Source organism: Diospyros lotus, chromosome 7 (genome assembly GCF_014633365.1).
Source record: "Diospyros lotus cultivar Yz01 chromosome 7, ASM1463336v1, whole genome shotgun sequence".
Lineage (NCBI taxonomy): Eukaryota > Viridiplantae > Streptophyta > Magnoliopsida > Ericales > Ebenaceae > Diospyros > Diospyros lotus.
The window spans coordinates 6,179,237-6,205,374 of NC_068344.1; the positions used below are offsets into that span (position 1 = coordinate 6,179,237).

The 26,138-nt window shown below is 38.7% G+C and overlaps 1 protein-coding gene across 1 annotated transcript; it reads right to left on the bottom strand.

Annotated features, from left to right (window-relative positions):
- Window positions 1-21,137: 21,137 nt before the first annotated feature.
- Window positions 21,138-22,403, bottom strand: LOC127805518 (uncharacterized). Its single transcript, XM_052342280.1, has one exon. The coding sequence runs from the start codon at window positions 22,401-22,403 to the stop codon at window positions 21,138-21,140; it is 1,266 nt and encodes a 421-aa protein (XP_052198240.1).
- Between the last annotated feature and the right edge of the window lie 3,735 nt (window positions 22,404-26,138).

Genomic DNA, 26,138 nt, shown 5'->3' on the forward strand with positions numbered 1-26,138 from the left:
GAGTTTGCCTGCTTGGCTTCTTGGATTGAGGAGGGTTGCTGCTCTTTGCTACCCTCTACATGCTGCTGCTTCATGTTTGATGATGGTGGAGGGGTTGGGATGATTACTTCTTTCCCACTTCGAAGCATGATGGCACTAACATTACCCCTCGGATTGGCAACTGGTTGTGAAGGAAGCTGCCCTGAACCTTGACTCCTTAGCTCATTGATGTTTGTGGCTAGCTGGCCTATTTGGGTCTCAAAATTCTGAATTGTGGTTTCTGTCTTTTGCTAGAATTGGAGTGTATTGGCTGCTAGTTGTTTAACAAGATCATCCAAGCTAGGTTCAGACTTGGGTAATGGAGGTGCTTGTTGCATGGCTTGATTCGGCCTTGGTGGTGGAGCATGGTTGCTGGAACTTGGAGGATGGAACCTCTGCTGAAATGGTTGATTCTGGTATGGCTGCTGCTGCTGCACATGTTGATTGGAAAGGCCGCCATATCTGAGGTTCGGATGGTCTCTCCAACCTGGATTGTAGGTGGCTGAGTATGGATCATACTTGTGTTGTGGCTGCTGGTGGAAAGTTGGATTGTGCTGCTGGAATGGTCTACCAGGGAAGATGCCAGCAACAGATTCATTATTTTCTTGCAACTGTGGACATTGGTCTGTTATATGGGATGGCAAGGAGCAAATGCCACAAAGTTGCTGCTGGGGTTGCTTTCTCTCTAATGCCAACTGCCTGACCATGGAAGCTAATTCCTCAAGCTTGTTTTCTATCCTCTGCTGGTCTATAGTGGCAGCCACACTGACTTCATTGATGGCTTTTGTAGGAGTGTTAATTCTGGTGCCAAACTGCTGAGCATTTTGTGCCATCTTTGATATCAGCTCTTGTGCAGCTGCTGGGGTCTTCTCTGCCAAGGCTCCTCCACTTGCAGCATCTACTAAGTACCTGTCCATGGGGATTAGACCTTCATAGAGATATTGAATTAGGAGTTGGTCACTTATCTGATGGTGAGGACAGCTGGAACACAACTTCTTGAATCTCTCCTAATACTCATGTAGAGTCTCACCACTCATCTGCCTTATACCACAAATTTCCTTCCTTATGGATGCTGTTCTGGAGGCTGGGAAGAATTTTTCCAGGAAGATCCTTTTCAATCCATCCCAGCTGGTAATGGCAGCTGGTGGCAGGTAGTAGAGCCAATCCTTGGCGGATCCATCAAGTGAGAATGGGAAGGCTCTCAGCTTGATTTGCTCTTCATCTACTCCTTGTGGCCGCATGGTTGAGCAAACAACATGAAACTCTTTTAGATGCTTGTGCGGATCCTCTCCTGCAAGACCATGAAACTTGGGTAACAGATGGATCAGTCCAGATTTGAGTTCAAAGTTAGCATCCAACTGTGGGTATTGAATACATAGGGGCTGATAATGCACATCAGGTGCAGCCAGCTCTCTAATGGTTCTACCATCCAAATGACCATGATTACCATTATTTCCATTACCATTATTGCCATTACCATTATCTGCCATATTGATGAATTCTAGAATAGGTTCGGATGAAGTATTAGAAACACTGTTAAGGTCAATCCTATCCCGAGACTTAAGCTCTCTAGCTTGCCTTCTAAGAGTGTTCTCTAATTCAAGATCCAAGTCAAGTAATTTTTTCTTAGAAGACCTGGTCATGCACTAGAGATCAGCACAAAAAAAAGCACACAAAATGGCCTATGCATACCAAAAAAAACACACAAACACAAAAACAGGTCAAACAAGAAGCCCTTAGATGATTTTTTTATGCAATTTTTCACAAAATTTCAACACTAAAACACTGAGGGACCTAAAAACACTAAAAAACAGACAAAATTAGCCATTGAGAAACACAAAATGGACCAAAAAAGTGGTCTAAACGTTGGAATTTTGCCAAAAAATGATCTCCTCACTGCATAGCAGTGACTCATAATCCTCACAACCCCATTTCTTTGGATACCAAAAATCAGCTCAATCGGAGCAAGTGGAAGGCTGTGAACAGTAACCAGGAAAACTGATTTTTTTCCTCAAAACCGGCTCCTATTTTGCCTCAGAAACCACCCTATATGCAAGAAAACATCAAGGAAAGCATATGGACTTGAAATAATATCAAGTAGGGATGAGAAAGAAAGAGGATGGCACCGGTATCTCGAGCTTAATCCTTAAATATTGCTATTTGTCATGGAGGTGGTCAAAACCGTTGTTGAATGGAAGGCTGTTGTGGGTGTTCTCCTCTTGGTTGCAGCTGCTGGTGCCTATCTGCCAAACGAAAAGGGAGATTAGTGTGGAAGGGAAAGACAACGTTGAATGGAGTGTTAAAAGAGAGAAAATAAAAGGAAAATGTGAGGAAGAAAAACGGAATATCCTCTTGGTCAGGTGATCTGCTGTCAGAGGCAGAAAAGTGGGATTCAGCTTTCTCTAAATAAAGGAAAGACGGTTATGCTCCTTGATCTGCTGCAGGGTTGTCTACTTGCTGTGTGAGCTTGCTTTTCAGCGCCTATCAGAGCACATGAAGACCAAAGAAAGACACAAGGTGTGATACTGAAAATCAGAGAAGGACTGCAGGTGTTTTTTGCTTTTTCAGTTGCTGCAGGGTTGCTTTTCCAGAAGATCAGGTCGTGCAGCCCTCTCCAACAGCCACTTCTTTGTTCAAAAATAATACTAGAAACAAGCAAACAGAAAAGGAAAATACACACACACAAAAAGAAGATCGAAAAGGCAAATAAGGCTTTTCTGTTGCTGCTTGCTATCAGTTTATCTCAAGAACAGAACAGAATTGCTCTTCACCAAGAACACAAAACTGATAACCTTATCAATAGCTGATAACCTTATCACCAAGAACACAAAACAGACAAAACAGAGAAAACACTCAAACAAGAAAACAAAACAAACAGAAAATAGGGTCGGTCCTCTATGTTTTTAGAAGAAAAACTTGGCTCCCCGGCAACGGCGCCAAAATTCTGACCAGCAATTGTCGAACCACTCCAGAATTAGAGATCTATGTATGTATCTCTTCTCTAGTTTGCAGCAAAGTGCACCCTAGGTCATCTCTCACAAGGAGCCTCACTTTCCTCTACGAACAAGGAGAACCAATATAAATAACAGTTTGTTTAGGGGGGGTTTCGACAAAAAAAAACTAATTAACAAAACAAAAAGATAAGGATGGATGAAAAATCAGTAAAAGAAATGCAACCGACTGTGTATTTGTCCCCTCTATGAAATCTTCCTCGTCCAATCTATAAATCTTAGCTTGTTAGATGTTTTAATTTTTGGATATCAAACTTAAAGCATCCCCAACAACCGTCTAAGGATTAGAATGATTGGAATAACAAAATGAATACAGAAACCTCTTATAAACAAAATGCAACCATCCACTCTCTATTCAACCTATCCGGACCTATGCAAGAACAACCGTTCAAGCACATAATATTCATTTCCAAGATGTTATACCAACCGGCTATAACATTCTGTTCTCTTAAGCATTTAACAGAAAATGAAACCATGCAAATTCACACAAACCTGTCATGAACTCCATGCATTCACAAATCTGCTCAAACTAAACCAAATGGAAATGAATAAGAAACAAACAACAAACCAGGTTTTTGTAGCTCATTCGGGACTCAGATTCCACATGGATTCAAGATACACAACCGGTTACAAATGCTCTAGCCTATCATTACAACAAGGAAGACAGAATGGAACAAAATGAAGAAAACAGAAAAAAAATGCTACAACAACAAAAATGGCCAGAGAATCCTCTCTCTTTTCTCTCTCTCCCCCTCATGAAATAAGTGCTAAGAGGCCTTAAATACATGGCTAAGAAATGAAGAGCTAGGAAGGCTAGGGTTGGGCCTAGCCCAACAGAAAATAAGTGAGCCCAAAAATAGCAAAATTGAGCAGCCCAAGTCTGCTCCTTGAAAGTGAGCCCAAGCTCCTTTAGTTGAGCCACTTCTCTAGCCCATCCAATATTCCCCAAAGCCTGGATCCATAGAAGTAAGATAGAAAATAGTGTAAGGACGATATGAAGTATAATAAAATAGAAACAATGAAAGATCAGCAAAAATTACTTCAAATGGCCTAGTAAGAATGAGGTGAAATGCCAAAATATAGTATAAATATGCATGCTATCAGGAAGTCGTGGATTGAATGATTATGTTTCACAAGTTACACATCTTGAAAAATCATCTGTGGTAGGTGTAATGCCAATCCCTTTGGCTGAACCACATATTTCTGGGATTACACGTGATCAACTTATCGAAACGACTTCTATGTCTGAGTGCATGGCTTGTAAGATTTATCAGTCAGATGCCTTCATTTCTTTATCAGGAGGTTTTGGAACACTTGAAGAAATCTTTTGTATAATCTCCTGGGCCAAGAGTAATCTCCATACCAAACCCATTGGACTTTTAAATGTTAACCATTTTTTCGATGGATTGCTCTCTTTTCTTGATCAGGCTATGAACCAAAAGTTCATTTCTCTTTTAGCAAGAAAGATTCTCATTTTAGCATCCACCATTGAAGAGCTACTAGAGAAATTACACGCTTATGTTCCGCAGCACAATCCTCATGAGCCTCGGATAGACTAGTCTAAGGCAATCAGTAACAAGCACCAAAGGGGTCCGATTAATTCAGATTTTATCATTGTAGGGAGTGTTCTTTATTAAGATGGTTGAGTAAGGAGTACTTTTTGTACTCTTGAGATGCATCTAATTATTGTACAACTTGCAGGATTTTTCTTGGTTGTGTTCTTAAAAAAAAAAAAAATTGTGGAATATTGTTAGGTAAGTCTATGATAAGATGATTGAGTAAGGAGTACTTTTTATACTCTTAAGACATATTTTGTTTATCTTATGACTTGCATGAAATTTTTATTTTGGTATGAAAATATAAATATAAATATATATATATATAGTATGCTCATTTGTTTGTTTGAGTTTTATCAGTTCACAATAAATCTATGGACTTGTGGAGTTATAGGTATTACTAACAACCCTATTTTATTACTGCAATTCAAGTTAGGGGGTGTAAGGTCAGTTATGAATTATCTGGTTCATGTTTAACTGTGAGTTTGCTATTGCTAGTTTGTAGTCTTGTGTGAATTGATTATCTTTATCTGCTCTTATTAAAAAAAACATTGTGTGTTTTAAATAACGTTATTCTTAAAGTTTTGGAGTTATGCACTGATAGCTAGTTAAGTTTACAATACGAAACATAAATGCATTGATTTCTTATTTGAAAACGTATATGCATTAGAACAAGTAATTTGCATTCATCGGGTATTCAAAATTTAAAAATTGGTTATCGGTCATAAAGTCAAAGGTAAGAGTAATTAGCTGATTAGTACACTATATGATTCCTCAACAGAGGTGGAGACTATTACCCAAGTGAATGTTTGAGCCTAATAACCGTTAATTCTGAGTGAAATAACACTTACTCTAAATATGCTTTATTGTTTATCTCATCTTTTCAATAGCTTCAAAACATCAATTTGCTTAGAATGTCTAGTATGATAGCGGATGAATTTGACTGGTTTCAAACTCCAAATTAGATGACTAAGTATCATCGTTTTGTAGAAGCATGATAGGGGGATCAATTTCTTTTATTTTGAGCCTATTAACCTTTTTCTTTTTTTAAATTAACCTCCCTTGCTAGCCCATTTGAGCCATTTGTAGTACAATTTCTTTCGTTACCCTCGTTTAACCCATAATCATATGAATTTTGTCCAACCTGGTGTGTTTTTGGGAATTAGTCTATCTAGCTATTTTCATATTTAAAAAAAAAAAAAAAGAAGAAGAAAAAAAGTGAAAAAATGGGAAATTCTCTTAGCTATTCAGCACAATTATTTCAAAATAAATGCTGAAGTTAAAAAAAAAAATTACCGACACACCTTTTGCACATTCTACCTTTTATTTGACAACTCGTATTAACCTCATAGTCCCATTACAACCCAATCTGGTCCCTCTTGATACTATAAATCATGTAATCTCAGAATTCGAGTTTAGAGTAGGGAATTATGTTTAAATTCAGAAGCTATTCATTTAGGGCATTATTCCAGTCATGAAACTATGTCAATTTCCCTATTCTTTCCTGAAAATACATTCCTTGTATTTAGGATGACATCGAGTTTTGAACTTGTTATGCATTTACTCTTATAACGATGCAACCCCTTGTGTGTACACCTGAGGAATCCTTTTCATTGGAGGGAAAATCCATAGTAAGGTTTGAAGTCAAAACTTCGAGGGAGTAAGTTGAAAGTATAGCAAGATCGCTACGGGGTAAACAGCGTAGTTCAAAATTTTGAACTTACCCCGATCCCGGTGATTGGATCAACATCGAAATTAAATCATTCACAAACAAATAAATAAATCTAACCTTTAGATTATCGAGTCGTTCGCGGATTCGAGCCGTCCAAGCGTCCGGCCTCTAACTCGTGATACGCGGCACGCGTTCGTTGGCAAGGAGAGCGGAATATGAGTGCTAGCTCTTTCTCCTTTGTGTGGCTTGTGTATCGATGGTAAAAGAACGCCCACATTTCAAATCGATGCAAAAAGAAACGGGAAGAGTGAACAGCAATACGTTTTTCAACTCTTGAAAAACGACACCAAAAATCACTTAATTTGGGCAACCCATAAATAGGTATTTATAAGGAGCTCTAGGGTTTCTTAAACCCTAATGGACATGGGCCGGCCCATTTAATTTAGTCCAATTAGGAACTTAATTAAATGGGTTTATTCTAGTCCAACTAGGAATATAATTAAATGGCCCAATCCTTTTATAAGTTTAAATAAAATATTTTGGTCAAAATCTAATTTAAGCCCAAACATAATATTTAATATTTGGTCCAAACATAATATTTAATATTTGTCCCAAATCTAATTTAGTCCAAATATAATATTTATTTTGATATTTGGCCCAAATTCAATTTAGTTCAAATATTAACTTAAGCCCAAATATATTTTATTTCCTATTTGCCACTCCAACAAATATAAAATTATTAAATTAGAAACTCCTTCCTAATTTAATCAATTACCATTTTAGGAAACTCTTTCCATTATGACAACTCCTCGTCATATCGACGTCATTACGTCTATTTGTTCTTTTTCCGTGAGAACCTACGACGGTGCAACTTCTTGCCGAAGTGTCCCACTTAACCATACGCCCACTCTCCTGGTTTAAGCCAGGGACCGTGCCTATTGCGTATGACTCATTAGGCTTTCGAATATATTGGCAATGTGTCGGTACAAACACATAAGACAAGATTGGCCTCTAGCAAGGCATCATACCTACCCAATTATTCAGAAGGATTCATAATCCGCAAATAACCTTTCACGAGCATGGTTACCGTGTAATTCGATCCTCTTGTCAATGTATCTTATGTGATCTTAAGTATGGCGATGTGTTGCTTGATAATGATCACATGAGTTTTCTTCGGTCTTCTGGATATCTTCACTTAATAGAAAGTAAATCAATAACTCCTTATTGATCTCTTTTACTATGGCCATGGATTTAAAGTGAATATCCACCGAAGGCACCTTAGATATATCATCCTTTATCAAGGGATAGACGAGTCCCATCTTGGTTATGCACCCATCTCCATAAGCCTCACAATATACCCAACGATCGCCCACGTGCAGCCTTTGTCTAGGCCCATCGAAACGATGTCAAAGCATACCGGTCTTCTTATGAGATGACCGTGACAACCTCAGGTCCAAGGATTAGTTACACCTATCTCGTATGAGAATTCCATCAACATATAACCAAAATGGATTCTCATGGCGAGTCATGTCCAGTGACACGTTCTTCAACATTGGTCACCTATGTACTTGTCTAGGCATCCCCATGCCTATGGGTGTGAGACCCCCATTGCTATCACATAGTAAAAATATAGCACATACAAGTCTTACTGCAATTGTCAATGTTCATTCTTGACATTGCTACGACTTGGGATGTTTAATGATGTCTAGAAACTGTGATGCATCATCTCACATCTTTATAGATTAATCACAGTATACATCATATGGACTTCTATCTAGTTTCATTTGGTTATTACAATAATAACAAGAAACTAATAGAATGAATTCTTGTGAATTTGAATAACTCCTTATTCAAATAATAAACATGATTACAATTGTCAGTGTACAACATGCCCAATCTGATTAGGTCTAGAGCACCTACACTAACATAAGTCTGTGTGTTGGTTATCCTAATTGTCATTCTTGAGATTGTATGACATTTAACCAAAAATCTGATTTAGAATGCTAAATTATTTATTTGATTTTATGCATTTCGGTTTCGAATGTGAAATTTTTACATTCATACAGTTATTGCGAATAAAGCTTGGCAGGTGTATAGTCTGATTGTTAATGGACTAGCAATGTTTAAGTTGGGGAGTATGATTAGTCGTTAATTTTGTAAATTTTTATTATAATTATAACCCTCGTTTTGATTTTAAATTGGTTTAATTGAATAGTTATGTGTAATATATATATATATATTATAACATAATACATATACTCAATGGAGTGCATGCATGGAGCATTTATATAATATATAAGTATATAATATACCATATAATATATCATATAAATATATACATAATATATAATTTAATAACACTCAATTGCTTGTTTGTAGGCATGAAGAAGGTGGGCTTGGAGACTCAAATTAGATTGAAGAATGAAGAATTAAAGTTCATGAAGAATTGAAGTCCATGAAGAATTAAGGCCCAACTTAAGCAACCCATGGAAGATTCATTTGGAGAATGTCCAAGCATTATTTTTAATCCTAATGAAGATCAAAAACCCAATTGTAGAAATTTATTTTTTTTAAATATTTGTTTTATGAGTGCTTTATTAGGTGTATTTTTTAGCTAAAATCCATTTAACTATTAGGTGTGTATTTTAGCTAAAATTCATTTAACATTAGGTGTGTATTATAGCTAAAGTTCATTTAACTTTAAGTGTGTGAGTGCCAATTAGATATAATTATGTCTAGTTGAACAATTGAAATTGTGTGGTTTGTATTGCATCTTGTGGGTTATAAATAACTCACTTGATTGCATTTATAAGGGTGATTATTATTCTTGAATAAAAGTTTGGTTGTTTTTTTAGAATTCTCTCTTTGAGAATTACTTTTGTTCTCTCTTATTTTCTCTATTATTTTCTCTTGTGATCTTAATTCATTTCTTGATTCTTTTAAATTCTTATGTCATTTATTGTTACTTTATTATTCACCGCCTAAATGGTCGGTTAGTTTATGCCTTTAAATTTCTGTAATTTTAATTCTTGTCATTTAATTGTTCATCGTCTAAATGGCGGTTAGTTTCTACTGTTTTAATTCTTGTCATTTAAATTCTGTTATTTAAATCACGTTATTTAAATTCCTATCAATTAACTTTCAAATTGAGATGAGTAGCTAAATCTAATCTTGGGTTAAGGCAAGGACAGTGTCCAATGCCAATGATTCCCAAAGAAAACTGCGCTTTAAATGAGTAACATTAATTTAAATTTCAGTATGAGTGTGTCTTAATTATTGAGAAATCACTAAATTTGGATTGGAGCGTAAGCCTAACTTAGAGCTTTCATGTCACGCATGAGAGTTACTAGAAATAAAAACGCTATCATACCCAAACCCGGATGATTAATTTAGTTGTTTTGTGTATTAATTGCAATTGGATTTATGGTAGTTGCTTAAATTAGAATCCCGCATATCATGTATGGGGATTGCTTAAACTAGAACTATCATCATCTCTAATTGCATTTAATAACAAACCCTCATATCTGAAATTAAATTAATGTTGCTAATCTTTTCTGTTAAAATTTGGAAATCAACAGGTTGGCGCTGAAATTGTCTTAACTCAAGTGCTATCCAATTTTAGATTCACACCTTTAGCGTTTATTTCAATTTCTGCCTTGTTTTATTTCCTAATATCTGTTATCTAAAAAATCCATAAAAAATCTTATTGCCAATTCATCCAAATGCGTGTGCGTGTGTTCGACATTCTTTTGCCATAAATAAATCTCTCAGTGGACGACCTGGACTCATCTAGTAAATATAAATTTAAATTTGAACTATAACTGCACTCGTACACTGACGAGTATAAACCTCTCACCAAAATAAAGGAAAAAATATAAAATTTTTATTGTGTTTTGTTTTGTGTTTTAATTGCAAGGTGAGAGTGTAGCCACTTGGTTGTCTAAAGTACTTCATTGGCCTTGAGATTGCTCGCTTCTCTAAAGGTATTTTCTTATCCCAATGACATTATACATTACAAACTCTTGAGGATATTGGTTTCTTATCTAGCAAACTAGCTATGGTTCCTAGGATTCCCAATGTTAAATTGAGTTCTACTGATGGTGATTTGATTGAGGATGTATCTATCTATAGACGACTCATTGGTCATTTGCTTTATCTTACTATATCTCGTCCTGACATTACTTATGTTGTTCATAAGCTCATCAAATATGTTTCTCAGCCTTAAAAACCACATCTTGAAGTAGTTCAACATCTATTGAGGTATCTAAAATCTTCTCCAGGACAAGGACTGTTTTTCTTTGCTTCTTCTTCTTTGCAGATCTGGGCATTCTCAAATGTTGATTGGGGTTCTTGTCTAGATACAAGATGTACTGTCACGATTTTTTGTATCTTCCTTAGTGATGCTTTGGTTTCTTGGAAGGCTAAGAAGCAAAGTACAATATCTTGATCTTCAGTAGAGGTTGAATATAGGGCTCTTGTTGCTACATCCAGTGAGATTGAATGGTTGCATAAGCTTCTTGCTGATTTCCAGGTTTTTGTTCTCTCTCCTGTTATCTTATTGTGTGATAATCAGGCTGCGATTCACATTGCATCCAACCCGATTTTTCATGAGTGGACAAAGTACATTGAGTTAGACTGCCATTTTGTTCGGGATAAACTTGTAACACCCCGCCTTACACGGGCGCGTCACTATAAGGGAATCCTCGGGAATCTTTTTTTAGATATCACACGCCGTGCCATGGGAACAATCTTCACAGGTAGATGAAACACTCGTCGTATACAATGACCAACGCCCATGGTGATTTCAAGAACAATCTTCACATGCAAATATAAATCCCGAGAACCCCAGTCTTACTCGTTTAATTAACAAGATCAATAGACTTAAGACTAAACGAGACATAGTACAACACAGCGGAATAATTAACACCAAAATGTCGTGGCCTACCACGAGTTTCATACAAGGTATTCCCATACCGAAATATGTAATACAAACTATCAAATGATACAGTGTTGTCATACAACTACTTATACATATACCAAAATAAATACTAACACCCCCAAAATGGTACAACGATTATCCACTAAACACCGTTGACCCCACCGGCCATGTCCTCAACCTCGCAGCTGTCCCTGGCTGGAACGTTGAATGTTCCAGGGGTATAACCCAGGTTAGATGATAAAAACATCTAAGTGATGGCATGAAACAGTTTATACAATGCATGAAAAACATACGAGCATGGCATATACAGACAATAACCACATGCAACATATCTAACTTGAGAAATCTCCTTGACATACTCAACCTCCTGTGGAAAAATCCATTCCACACACAGTTGGGGTTGACCTTGCCACGACATACTTAATCCCTTGGGTGCCCTACCGTGTCACCCGTTTACTAGGATTAACCTTGTCTCATTCTCAAAAAGACCCCTTCCTGTCCCATACGAACCCAACAACGACACGAAAATTGACACCCCGATGATATGAAAATACACGCCATGCACCGACTCATTTTAAAAGTAAAAACAGTTGATGCAATATATATCACATGTTAAATATGCAAATGATGCCACAATGTACATAAGTGTAACGCCTTTGTAAAACAACCCAGGTTTAGGAGGGTATAACTACTCACTAGAACCGGTCCGATCATGTGAATCCTAAGCTCGGGAGGGTAAAACCACTCACCAGAACCCATTACACACACTCCAAAACACCTTCAAGACAAGAAAAAACTAGAATCAAACCACTCACCTTAATTTGGAAAAGTCTGATTTTTGCCTCGAGAAATGTGCCACACCTCGAAATTCATGTAATCCTTCTTTCAACAACCCAATTGACTCCTATTTCACCATTAAGACCTTAGGAATCAATATTTCCATTTTTCCTCAATTTTCTCTATTTTTCTTTATTTTTCAAACATTTCTACCTCTCGAAAAATCATAATAAATGCCAAACACCTAGTTTTCCCAAATATTTTTACATAAACCATCCTAAAATAATTTTATAAAAATTATAAAATTAAAATCAAGAAAAACCTGGGCTTCACGCGCCCTCACACGCTGGTGCGTGGGTACGGCTGGGGTCTGCGCGTGCACATGCGCTGCTACCTTCTCCGGTCTTTTTCTCTGGCCATGGTGACTCTCTGGCGATCTTTTTTGGCCAAAACAACGATAGGGCCTTGGAGATCTCGATGAGGCGACTTCAATGGACCCCTTACTCGTTGGAAAAAGTGGCTGGAAAGGGGTTTAAAACCCAATTGCAGGTCTCGGTCTGTCGGCTCCCGTTTTTCCAGCCAACTCACTGAAATCCCACCAAACGTACACGAAACTCTTCGAAACTCTCCAGAAATGATCCTTATGACTTGAAGAACAAAATCCCTCTAATCTCTTTGCTCGATTCTTGCCAAAATGGGAGAAATTTGATCAATTTGTGCTTTAACCCTCTCGGCCGAGAACTCCTTTTATACTCGACCTCGACCCAAATTTCCACCACCAATCGATTGCTCTTATCCCCTTAACCCTAGATCTAGCCTCCAAATTAATTAAACAACCCTAAAATCTCAAGCTACAACCCTCGAAAGATTCGGCCAAATCAAAAATTTCTTCCGCCATTAAAACCGGTCACGTGGCCGCCGTGCTCGACCAATGGCCACCCCCAGAAACTTCATCATCACCTGAAGACCGTCCTAGCACCTCTAGGAGAGCTTCCCGACGTCCAAAGGTAGCTGCCGGTGGCCATGTGCGGCGGTCGCGTTCACACCATGATATTTTCAAAAATTTGCATTTTAGCCCCTAGCCAACTTTTAATTGCATTTTCTCTGAGTCCTAGATACCCCTAGACTATCTAACACTTTCACTACTGCCCATAAGTTCCATATTTTTCATTTTCCTCAAAAAATTATGAAGATCTTGCCATTTCGACCTCCCTCGAGTAATTTACAAAATCTGCAGTTTTTCCCGAATACCCCTAATTGCGTGTTTTTGACTTCAAACTGTAACACCCCAATTCCCGGGAGCATTAACGTAACGTAAGATTCCGGGGATAAATTTTTTTTTTAAACAAAAACCCAACACAAAAACCATTCCCCGAAGATCCCGTTACACCTTCTCAGTATATCAACTATGAACCATTAATAAACCAAGACAGGTTCACCAACACAAATGCAGAAGCTAGATCGAAACCTCAACAGGTCATAATCGAAACCACTTTATTTATATATAAAGTTGCACCAATGTTTACATGACGTTTTCAAAAGTAAATAACACAACTGAAAAGACATAATGTAAACTATCCGCTAATCGCCGTCACTCCTCGATGATTCCTTTCCCTTTTGCACCGCTGCCTTCACCTGGAACGTTTGAATATTCCAGGGATAAAATCCAAATTAGATGATGAATCATCTAAGTGAGAGTTCAAAACACATTTTTCATGAATAATGCAAGACATGAAATAAACAAATACACCCGGTAAGCCCTAACTCAAGAGAATTCCCACGCACTTAACCCTACCATGGGGAAAGAGCAATCTCTCTAAAAGCTATGCCACCACACCGACTCGACGACACGACGACGCGACGCGACGCGATTCTAGCTTAAATGGGGCTGCCAACGCATCTCACCAGAATACGTTCCCACCTTAAGCATCCAGGAACCACCATACAATCCCAACTCCAAAATTTCACATGGACCACCTAGTTGTCCTAGTGCAACTTCCCTGGCCAAACAACCTGGCACAGAAATCAAGGCGGCTATCCTGACATGCACACCTAGCATCAGATACCCCTATTATTTCATCACGCCCTTGGAGAATTACGGCTACACTATCCAGACAACATCCTAGGCTGACATCCCACATGAACAACACAGTATGGACCACCTAGTCGTCCTAGTGCAACTTCCCTGACCAAACGGTCTGGCACGGAAACCAAGGCGGCTATCCTGACATGCACACCAGCATCAGATAGCCCCTATTATTCCGTCACGCCCTTGGAGAATTATGGCTATACTATCCAGACAACATCCGAGGCTGACATTCCATACGTACAAATAAAACTCAAGACAATGCCACAATTCACAATTCAATGCATCGTATAAACAACATTTATAAAATGCAATGCACAGTTCAAAACGTTTAGGGACAAACCTCCCTCATAAATCCAACCGTCACCGGTTACCATTTTAATGCACAAAACCATTTTGCATGAAATCACCATATGTTCAGATAGAACAAGCACAATAAATCAAGTTTTGGGGGCAAACACTCACAACTTAAAACCAAGTTTTTTGGTAGAACACTCACAACTTAAAACTAAGTTTTCAGGTAGAACACTCACAATAAATCAAGTTTTGGAGGAGAACCACTCACAACTTAAAACCAAGTTTTCAGGTAGAACACTCACAATAAATCAAGTTTTGGAGGAGAACCACTCACAACTTAAAACCAAGTTTTCAAGTAGAACACTCACAATAAATCAAGTTTTGGAGGAGAACCACTCACAACTTAAAACCAAGTTTTCAGGTAGAACACTCACAATAAATCAAGTTTTGGAGGAGAACCACTCACCATGAACGAAACTCAGAACACCTCGAATATTGTGCCCAACCTCAATTTTCGTGCAACTCCTCAAGTCTTTTAACCAAACCACCTCCTTACAGGTCCTCACGCACTGCCTAAGTGCTCTACGCGTGTGATGCCTCGCGTATGCTTTAAAAAGCCTCTATCCACTAAACCCGAAGCACTCTCGTCTAGCACAAATGTATCACAACTTCGAATGAGAGAATCCTTAGCCTTGAGCCCCTATTTATATGTTTAGGAAACTTAGCCACCAAGAAATATATATTCTGCAATCATTTCAAATCTTTCAAAATCTTTTCCAATCATTCCAAATCTTCTAATATTTTCTATAATCATTCCAAATCTTTTGATATCTTTTGCAATCATTCCAAAATCTTCTAAGATTCTCTGCAATCATTGTAAATCTTCTATATTCATTCCAAATCTTCTAATATCTTTTGTAATCATTCCAAAATCTTCTAAGATTCTCTGCAATCATTGTAAATCTTCTATAATCATTCCAAATCTTCTAATATCTTTTGTAATCATTTCAAAATCTTCTAAGATTCTCTACAATCATTGTAAATTTTCTATAATCATTCCAAATCTTCTAATATCTTTTATATAATCATTCCAAAATCTTGTAAGATCTTCTGCAATCATTGTTATCCAAATCAAATCTTTTCTTATCCAATCAAATCTTATACAAATCTTATCCTTAAAGTCATGAACCTTCATCTTATCTCTAACGTCATCATGAGACTTCATCCTTATCTCTAAAGTCATTTATGAAGCTTTTTCCTGAATCTCCCAAATGCCCCTAGTAAAAAGATTTCAAGAATTACACTTTGACCCGAACTTTTGGATAATTGCACTTAGACCCTTTTCAACATGGTCCCCGAGCTAATTTTTAATTGCATTTTAGTCCCTGAAAATGGACTAATTGCGCTAATGCCCCTAATTTTTAGGTAAATTACACTTTTACCCCAACCTCAAAAATTACGATTTTGCCCCTGACTCAAAAAATGAACTTCTCTTTAAAGACCTTTATAACCCTTTGAAATATCCTAAAACCTTCTCTTTAAAATTTCGAAAAAATATCGTTTCGATCTCCCTCTGTCAATTTCGAAAAAACTGCACTTAGGCCTGAATCTTCGTTTTAGCTACAAACTCTTTTGTTTCTTCCAAAAACTACTGAAGGGTTACTCTATATGCCAAATATGAACTTTCTCGGGGTTCCATTGACTTCCCGGATGCCCCGTACGATAATTCGGTATTTCAGCCTAAATCACAATTGCCTTTTTTTTAGCTGTACTGGGAACCGTTCCCGATCCAACTTCTTTTGATGCCTAAAATCATAACTCGTATTAGTTGTCGATACTATACCATTTTCCTTGGCTATTTAGGGTCCAGGGTACTCCCTCTGACTAATTCGATCGTCCAAAGTTGCATTAGTGTACCCTATAGTCTTATTTTCCACAAAGTCCATTTATGCCCTTCATCAAATATTATTTATGACCTCAAATTATTCTCGGGTATTACACAAACCTTCGAAAATCTCTTGATTTTGTCGAATATCGATTATTTGGATAGTTTTACCTTTATGGGCTTGCTTTTCATAGTCCCTCATCCTTCGGTTGCATTTTGAATATTACACAAAAGCTCGAAACTTTAATAAATATCGATTTTGACCTCATAATTTCTAGAAATGCTTATAATATTGAACACTGAATATTACATCCTCCCCCTCAAAAAAGAAATTTCGTCCTCGAAATTACTAGCTTGCAACATTAAATAAATGCGGGTAAGAAATTTTCATTTCCTCTTTGCGTTCCCACGTAGCTTCTTCTTCGTCATAATTGGTCCATAATACCTTTACCAACGGAATAACCTTATTTCTTAAGAGTTGGTTTCTTTGATTTAAGATTTGCACTGGCTCTTCAAGGTATGTTAGATCGTTTCGTATCTCAATGGTCTCGTTTCGAAGTACTTGAGTAGGATCCGGCTCATGTTTCCGTAGTTGAGACACGTGAAACACGTTATGGATATTTGATAATGCCACAGGTAAAGCTATTCTGTAAGCCACTAATCTAATTTTCTCCAAAATTTCATAGGGTCCTATATATCTTGGGCTTAATTTCCCTTTCCTTTTTCCTCGAATCACTAATTTGAATGGAGAGACCTTCAAATATACCTTGTCATCGACCAAAAATTCCAAAGTTCTCCTCCGTTGGTCAGCGTACGATTTCTGGCGACTTTGACTTGTCCTCATTTTCTCCTGGATTTTCTTGATCTTTTCCATAGTAGTTTGAACAATCTCGGGTCCAATTAATCCTACTTCTCCAGTTTCTACCCAGCAGAGTGGTGTTCTACATTTTCGCCCATACAATGCCTCGTAAGGGGCCATTCCAATGCTACTGTGGTGCCTGTTGTTGTAGGCGAATTCCACCAAAGGTAGATGTTTCTCCTAGCTTCCTGAGAAATCCAAAATGCATGCTCTCAACATGTCTTTGAGTGTCTGAATTGTTCGCTCGAATTGTCCATCGGTTTGAGGGTGATAAGCTCTGCTGAGCTTTAACTGTGTTCCCATACATTTGTGGAAACTTTCCGAAAATCTTGACGTAAATCATGGCTCTCAATTTAACACTATGCTTGCAGGGATTCCGTGTAATCGTACAATTTCCTCAATATATAGCTGAGCTAAAGCATGAGTTGGTTGCCCTATCTTAATAGGCAAAAAATGTGCCAACTTGGTCAATCGATCCACTATTACCCAAATAGCATCGTTTCCTTTGGGACTTCGAGGCAGATTAGTCACAAAGTCCATAGTGACGTGATCCCACTTCCACTCGGGAATATCCAGTGGTTGCAGCATTCCTCCCGGATGCTGATGCTCAATTTTTATACATTGACAGGTATCGCATTGCGCCATGTACTATGCCACATCTTTTTTCATTCCAAGCCACCAATAAATTTCTCTAAGGTCCTTGTACATCTTTGTGGATCCTGGATGTACAGTGTACCTAGCTCAATGAGCTTCCCTTAAGATACTTTGCCTCAGATCTTGGTCTTTTGGCACGTAAGTTCTTCCTTGAAACCGAAGTATACCATCATGATAACTGAATTCAAGTGCCTTAACTTGATCGTTCTTGTCTAACCATTGACTTTTTCTTGTGTCTATTTGAAGAGCTGTCCTGATTTGATTCACCACATCAGGTTGGATTGTCAGATTTGCCAAATATCCCTTGACTGGCTTAGGTCTAACACTTACTATCAGGTGGTTGAATTCCTCAATCATTTCCCACTCCTTAACCATCATGCTAGCCACTATTTCAGAGCTTCTTCTGCTAAGAGCGTCTGTAACTACGTTTGCCTTCCCTAGATGGTAGGAAATGGTACAATCATAATCTTTCAACTATTCCATCCATCTTCGTTGTCACATATTTAGCTCATTCTGAGAGAAGATGTATTCCAAACTCTTATGGTCCGTAAAAATTTCAAACTGCGCTCCGTAAAGATAATGTCTCCACAATTTTAAAGTATAAATTATGGCTGCTAACTCCAAGTCGTGAGTCGGATAATTCTGCTCGTGCCTCTTCAATTTTCGAGATCCGTAAGCGATTACTTTTTCGTCTTGCATTAGAACACATCCCAAACCTATTCCTAAAGCATCGCTATACACCACATATTTTCCTGACTCTGTTGGCATTGCTAAAATTGGTGTTGTAGTTAGTCGTGCCTTAAGCTTTTGAAAACCTTGCTCACACTTTTCGTCCCATTTGAACTTGACTTCCTTTTGCATCAATCGGGTAAGTGGAGTAGATATCTTCGAGAATCCTTCCACAAATCTTCGGTAGTATCCGGCTAGTCTAAGAAAAATTTGAATTTCCCAAATGTTCTTAGGTGCTTGCCACTTTTGAACTGCTTTTATTTTTACTGGATTGACAGCTATACCCTTTGCAGAAATTATGTGTCCAAGAAAAGCTACCTAAGTAAGCCAAAATTCACATTTTGAAAACTTGGCGTACAACTGGTGGTGCTTTAAGGTCTGTATAACTATCCTCAAATGATCCTCGTGTTCTCTCTCACTGACAGAATATATCAGAATATCATCTATGAACACTATTACAAACTTGTCCAAGAAGGGTCTAAAAGTTCGGTTCATTAAGTCCATAAATGCAGCAGGTGCATTAGTTAATCCAAATGGCATCACTAAATACTCGTAGTGACCATACCGCGATCGAAAAGTAGTCTTGGGTACATCTTCTAGTTTGATCTTCATCTGATAGTACCCTGACCGAAGGTCTATCTTAGAAAATACCTTAGCTCCTTGAAGTTGGTCAAATAATTCTTCAATCCTAGGCAACAGGTACTTGTTCTTTATAGTTACCTTATTCAACTGCCAATAGTCGGTACACATCCGCAAAATACCATCTTTCTGTTAGTGTAGGTGCTCTAGACCCAATCAGATTGGGCAAATTATACACTGACATTTGTAATCATATTTCATATTGAATAAAGAGTTATTTAATTCTACAAGAAGTTGTTCTATTAATTTCTTGTTATTAATGTAATGATCGGATGAAACTAGATAGAAGTCCATATGATGTATACTGTGATTAATCTATAAAGATGTGAGATGATGCATCACAGTTTCTCGACATCATTAAATGTCCTAAGTCGTAGCAATGTCAAGAATGGACATTGACAATTACGGTAAGACTTGTATGTGCTATGTTTTTGCTATGAGATAGCAATGGGAGTCTCACACCCATAGGCATGGGGATGCCTAGACAAGTACATAGGTGACCAATGTTGGAGAACGTGTCACTAGACATGACTCACCATGAGAATCCATTTTGATTATATGTTGATGGAATTCTCATACGAGATGGGTGTAACTAATCCTTGGACCTGAGGTTGTCACGATCATCTCATGAGAAGACCGATATGCTTTGACATCATTTCGATGGGCCTAGATAAAGGCTACACGTGGGCGATTGTTGGGCATATCGTGAGGCTTATGGAGATGGGTGCGTAACCAAGATGGGACTCGTCTATCCCTTGATAGAGAATGATGTACCTTCGATGGATATTCACTTTAAATCCATGGCCAAGGTGAAAAGAGATCAATAAGGAGTTATTGATTCACTTTCTATTAAGTGAAGATATCCGGATAATCGAAGAAAGACTTATGTGATCATAATCAAGCAACACATTGCCAACTTGAAATCACATAGGATACATTGATGAGAGGATCGAATTACACGGTAACCATGCTCGTGAAAGGTTATTTGCAGATTATGAATCCTTCTGAATAAATGGGTAGGCATGATGCCTTGCTAGAGGCCAATCTTGTCTTATGTGTTCGTACCGACACATTGCCAACATATTCAGGAGTCTAATGAGTCATACGCAATAGGCACGGTCCCTGGCTTAAACCAGGAAAGCAGACGTATGGTTAAGTGGGACACTTCGGCAAGAAGTTGTGCCGTCGTAGGTTCTCACGAGAAAAGAACAAACAGACGTAATGACGTCGATGTGACGAGGGGTCGTCATAAAGGAAAGAGTTTCCTAAAATAACAATTGATTAAATTAGAAAGAAGTTTATAATTTAATTATTAAATTAGAAAGAAGTTTCTAATTTAATAATTTGGGCTTAATTTAATACTTGGGCTAAATAAAGTATTTGGGCCAAATATTAAATTAAATTAAATATTTAGGCTAAATTTGATTTGGGTCAAATATTAAATAATAAATATTATATTTGGGCTAAATTAGATTTAGGCCAAATATTAAATATTAAATATTTGGGCTTGAATTAGATTTGGGCCAAATATTTTATAAATGGATTTGGGCCAGTTTAATTTCTAGTTGGACTAGGATTAATGGGCTAGTCCAATCCATGTCCATTAGGGTTTGGAAAACCCTAGGAGGTTGCTTCTATATAAATAGTCCTTTATGGGATGCCCAAACGAAACCTATTATTTTTGTTGGTTTTCAAGAGTTGAAAATCGATTCTTTTCCCATCCATTCATAAGCCTTGTTAGGAAAAGAAGCTAGCACTCCCATTCCGCTCTCCTCGCCAACGGACGCGTGCCGCGTATCACAAGTTAAAGGCCGGACACTTGGACGGCTTGAATCCGCAAACGATTTAAAAATCTAAAGGTTAGATTTACTTTATTATGTATGTGATTGTTTGATTTCGACGTTGATCCAATCGCCGGGATCGGGGTAAGGTTCAAATTTTTGAACTATGCTGCTTGCCCTGTAGCGATCTTGCTTTACTTTCACTTTCTTCTTCACGAACAGAATCGGAGCTCCCTAAGGTGAGACACTAGGTCTGATAAATTCTTTGTTGACCAAGTCCTGCAATTGCTCTTTTAATTCCCTCATCTCAGCTGGGGCCATCTTATACGGAGGTATGGATATAGGTTGCATTCCTGGTACAAGATCTATTGAGAATTCGATCTCTCTAGGGGGTGGTAATCTTGGTAAATCCTCAGGAAAAACCTCAGGGTACTTGTTCACAACCCTCACTGAATCCAATTCAAGATTCTTCTTACTTGACTCAGGTTTAGCTGATTGCAATGCTTGCAAAGTTACGCCATGCTTTCTCTTGATTCTATTGTTCTGACCTTGAAACGAAATCCACTCTCCGTTAGGTTTGCGTAAACTCACGGTCTTGTTCTTGCAATCCACTTTAGCTTCATGTACCGATAGGAAATCCATTCCTATGATCATGTCGAAATCTTGTATATCTAATACGGCTAAGTTTATCTTGAAACTTTCCCCTCCCATATCGAGTTTACAACCCTGACATCCTACTGTCGTCTCTAGGATTAAACCCATAGGCGTAGCTATTATCATTTGATAACCTAACTCCCTAGGTTCTAGCTTTAGATTTTTTATTGATGCATGCGAAACAAACGAATGCGTAGAACCCGGATCTATTAAAGCATGAACTGGAATATTCGAAAAGAACAGTGTACCTTCAATAACTGTAGGATCGGCCTCAGCGTCCTCACAAGTCAGATTGTACACCCGGCCAGGACAAACATTCGGTGCTCCTCCACTTGGCGGCTCCATCTTTTGTCTCTTTGGGAACTCTCGCGAGATATGCCCTGGTTGCCCACAATTATAGCACACCACTTTTCCCTGGTACCTAACTTGGGGTGTTCCTTTGATCTTCGGGTAGTTTCTTCCAATGTGGCCTTCCTCACCACAGGTATAGCATTTTATGACACATCTTTTCCCAAAGTGTTTCTTCTTGCATCGAGGGCACCTCCCTTCGTCCTTAGATTGAGCCGTTACATTTCCTAGCTTACTGCCCTTGCTCTCTTCTCCAGTCTTGATTATTTTCACCCTCGTCAGGTTTCTTTCAATGGTTAAAGCTTGGTGAAATGCTTCCTTATAAGTGTCAATGTCCCATCCACTTAACACTTGTTGAAGACTAACTTGCAATCCTGAAACAAACTTTTGTGCTTTCTGGCTTTCGTCGGTTTGGTACATAAGCATGTACTTAACCAGCTGAGTGAATCGGTTGTCGTATTGATTCACAGACATCTCTTCAGTCTGCTTGAGTCTCATAAACTCCCAGATTCTTTCTTCCTTTCAGCTCTTGGTAAAATACTTAGCGTTAAACTCTTCCTTGAATCCCGCCTAAGTATACACTGGCGCATCTTCATCTTCCTCCTCGCGTTCCTATTGAGACCTTATCATCGAACGCTCGGTAGACTGCCACCACCGACCTACTTCTTCCTCCAACATGTAGGTTACGCACCTCACTTTCTCCTCTTCACTGCATTGGAGGTGTTGAAGTAGTTTCTCTATCGGCTCAAGCCAATACTCGGCTGAGCTAGGATCATCTCCAATCCTTCCTTTGAACACAGGGGGTCTCAAGTGTCGGTACCGCTCCAATGCCGTGGTCATGTGCCGCGTAGGCTCCTCTCGACTCAAGTACGTCAGCATTTTCTCTAAAAATCGCTCCATTCTCTCAAATCGGTCCTCACTGGAGCTCGATTCCCCGACATATCTTTTATTTCCTCCGAAGTGATTCCTGTGATCACCCTGATCTCCAGGATTATTTTCCTCCCTTCTCCCATTTCCATCATGGGCTGCATCTTGGAGTCTTTGTGTATTCACCATCTGAAGTGAATCATGGAAACAAATTATGCACAAGACAAGAGTATTTCTGTACAAGAGGGACAGTTTTATTTATTAACAGTATCCCACAAAACATAACAGCTTAGCATAACCGAAAAGGAAATAGACATAACATCTTATTATATTTTATATATTCCTTCTTCCTTCAGTTATCTCTTTGGCCTTGATCAGTAGTCCTTTGGCTTCCAGATCCACGTCTCCTTGTGGTCCCCATCATTGTCAGACGCCACCGAGGGTCCTTCATCATCATCCTGAGATTCCTCATCGGAACTAATATCGATGACTTCATCTTCCGAATTTGCTGCGCCTTCTTCCTATTCTTCCTCATCCATGGCCTCCCCTTGCAGCTCCACATGCTCATCTCGCATCCTCGTGTAGAACTCATGTAGGGAGTCATAGTCCCAGACTTCCCATAACCACTGAGCAAAATTCTTCCACTCTTATTCCATCTGGTCAATAAGATAATCGATCCGATACTCCAACAGATCTATCAATTGTCGGTAACTTGGAGGTACATCATCAATAATTTCCTCCATCGCATTTAGAAACTCATTCATATCTTCCTCTTGCGGGTGTCCACGAGCTTCAATCCTATTTACCCAGTGTGATAGTAGCACTTGATCCAACATGGCTTGCTAATAACACACAAATGTTTTTCTTAGAAACCTCGAATATGTGTTTCCTTAAATTTTCACATGTCACTTAGAATCCATAACCCTATTCTAAGTTAACAATTTTGACCATGCTAAGTTTAATAACCTAGCCTAACCATCCTAGGGTTTTAACCTAGGGCTCTGATACCAATTGTAACACCCCGCCTTACATGGGCGCGTCACTATAAGGGAATTCTCGGGAATCTTTTTTTTTTTTTCAAGTCTATCACACGCCGTGCCATGGGAACAATCTTCACATGCAGATGAAACACTCGTCGCATACAATGACCGGCGCCTATGGTGATTTCAAGAACAATCTTCACATGCAAATAAAAATCCCGAGAACCCCAGTCTTACTCGTTTAATTAACAAGATCAATAGACTTAAGATTAAACGAGACATAGTACATCACAGCGGAATAATTAACACCAAAATGTCGTGGCCTACCACGAGTTTCATACAAGGTATTCCCATGCTGAAATATGTAATACAAACTATCAAATGATACAGTGTTGTCATACAACTGCTTATACATATACCAAAATAAATACTAACACTCCCAAAATGGTACAACGATTATCCACTAAACACCGTTGGCCCCATCGGCCATGTCCTCGACTTCGCAGCTGTCCTTGGCTGGAACGTTGAATGTTCCAGGGGCATAACCTAGGTTAGATGATAAAAACATCTAAGTGATGGCATGAAACAGTTTATACAATGCATGAACAACATACAAGCATGGCATATACAGACAATGATCACATGCAACATGTCTAACTTGAGAAATCACCCTGACATACTCAACCTCCTGTGGAAAAATCCATTCCACACACCGTTGGGGTTGACCTTCAGCGACATACTTAATCCCTCGGGTGCCCTACCGTGTCACCTGTTCACCAGGATTAACCTTGTCCCATTCTCAAAAAGACCCATTCCCGTCCCATATGGACCCAACAACGACACGAAAATTAACACCCCGATGATATGAAAATACACGCCATGCACCGATTCGTTTTAAAAGTAAAAAAAGTTGATGCAATATATATCACATGTTAAATATGTAAATGATGCCACAATGTACATAAGTGTAACGCCTTTGTAAAACAACCCAGGTTTAGGAGGGTATAACTGCTCACTAGAACCGGTCCGATCATGTGAATCCTAAGCTCGGGAGGGTAAAACCACTCACCAGAACCCACTACACACACTCCAAAACACCTTCAAGACAAGATAAATCTAGAATCAAACCACTCACCTTAATTTGGAAAAGTCCGGTTTTCGCCTTGAGAAACGTGCCACACCTCAAAATTTGTGTAATCATTCTTCCAACAACCCAATTGACTCCTATTTCACCATTAAGACCTCAGGAATCAATATTTCCATTTTTCCTCAATTTTCTCTATTTTTCTTTATTTTTCAAACATTTTTACCTCTTAGAAAATCATAATAAATGCCAAAAACCTAGTTTTCCCAAATTTTTTTTACATAAACCATCCTAAAATAATTTTATAAAAATTATAAAATTAAAATCAAGAAAAACCTGGGCTTCACACGCCTTCACACGCTGGTGCATGGGTGCGGCTGGGGTCCACACGTGCACATGCGCTGCTGCCTTCTCCGGTCTTCTTCTCCAGCCATGGTGACTCTCCGACGATCTTTTTTGGCCAAAACAACGATGGGGCCTTGAAGATCTCGATGAGGCAACTTCAATGGACCCCTTACTCGTCGGAAAAAGTGGTCGGAAAGGGGTTTAAAACCCAATTGCAAGTCTTGGTCCGGCAGCTCCTGTTTTTCCGGCCAACTCACTGAAATCCCACCAAACGTACACGAAACTCTTTGAAACTCTCCAGAAATGATCCTTATGACTTGAAGATCAAAAGCCCTCTTATCTCTTTGCTCGATTCTTGCCAAAATGGGAGAAAGTTGATCGATTTGTGCTTTAACCCTTTCGACCGAGAACTCCTTTTATACTCGACCTCGACCCAAATTTCCACCACCAATTGATTGCTCTTATCCCCTTAACCCTAGATCTAGCCTCCAAATCAATTAAACAACCCCAAATCTCGAGCTACAACCCTCGAAAGATTCGGCCAAATCAAAAATTTCTTCCGCCATTAAAACCGGTCACGTCGCCGACGTGCTTGGCCAATGGCCACCCTTAGAAGCTTCATCATCACTTGAAGACCGTCCTAGCACCTCTAGGAGAGCTTCCCGACGTCCAGAGGTGGCTGCCGGTGGCCATGTGTGGCGGTCGCGCTCACACCATGATATTTTTGAAAATTTGTATTTTAGCCCCTAGGCAACTTTTAATTGCATTTTCTCCCAGTCCTAGATACCCCTAGACTATCTAACACTTTCACTACTGCTCATAAGTTCCATATTTTTCATTTTCCTCAAAAACTTCTGAAGATATTGCCATTTCGACCTTCCTCGGGTAATTTACAAAATCTCTTGATTTTGTCGAATATCGATTATTTGGATTGTTTTACCTTTATTGGCTTGCTTT

Excerpts from the sequence above, each read along its gene's own strand:
- LOC127805518 (XM_052342280.1), bottom strand. The coding sequence starts at position 22,403 with ATGAGACTCAAGCAGACTGAAGAGATGTCTGTGAATCAATACGACAAC.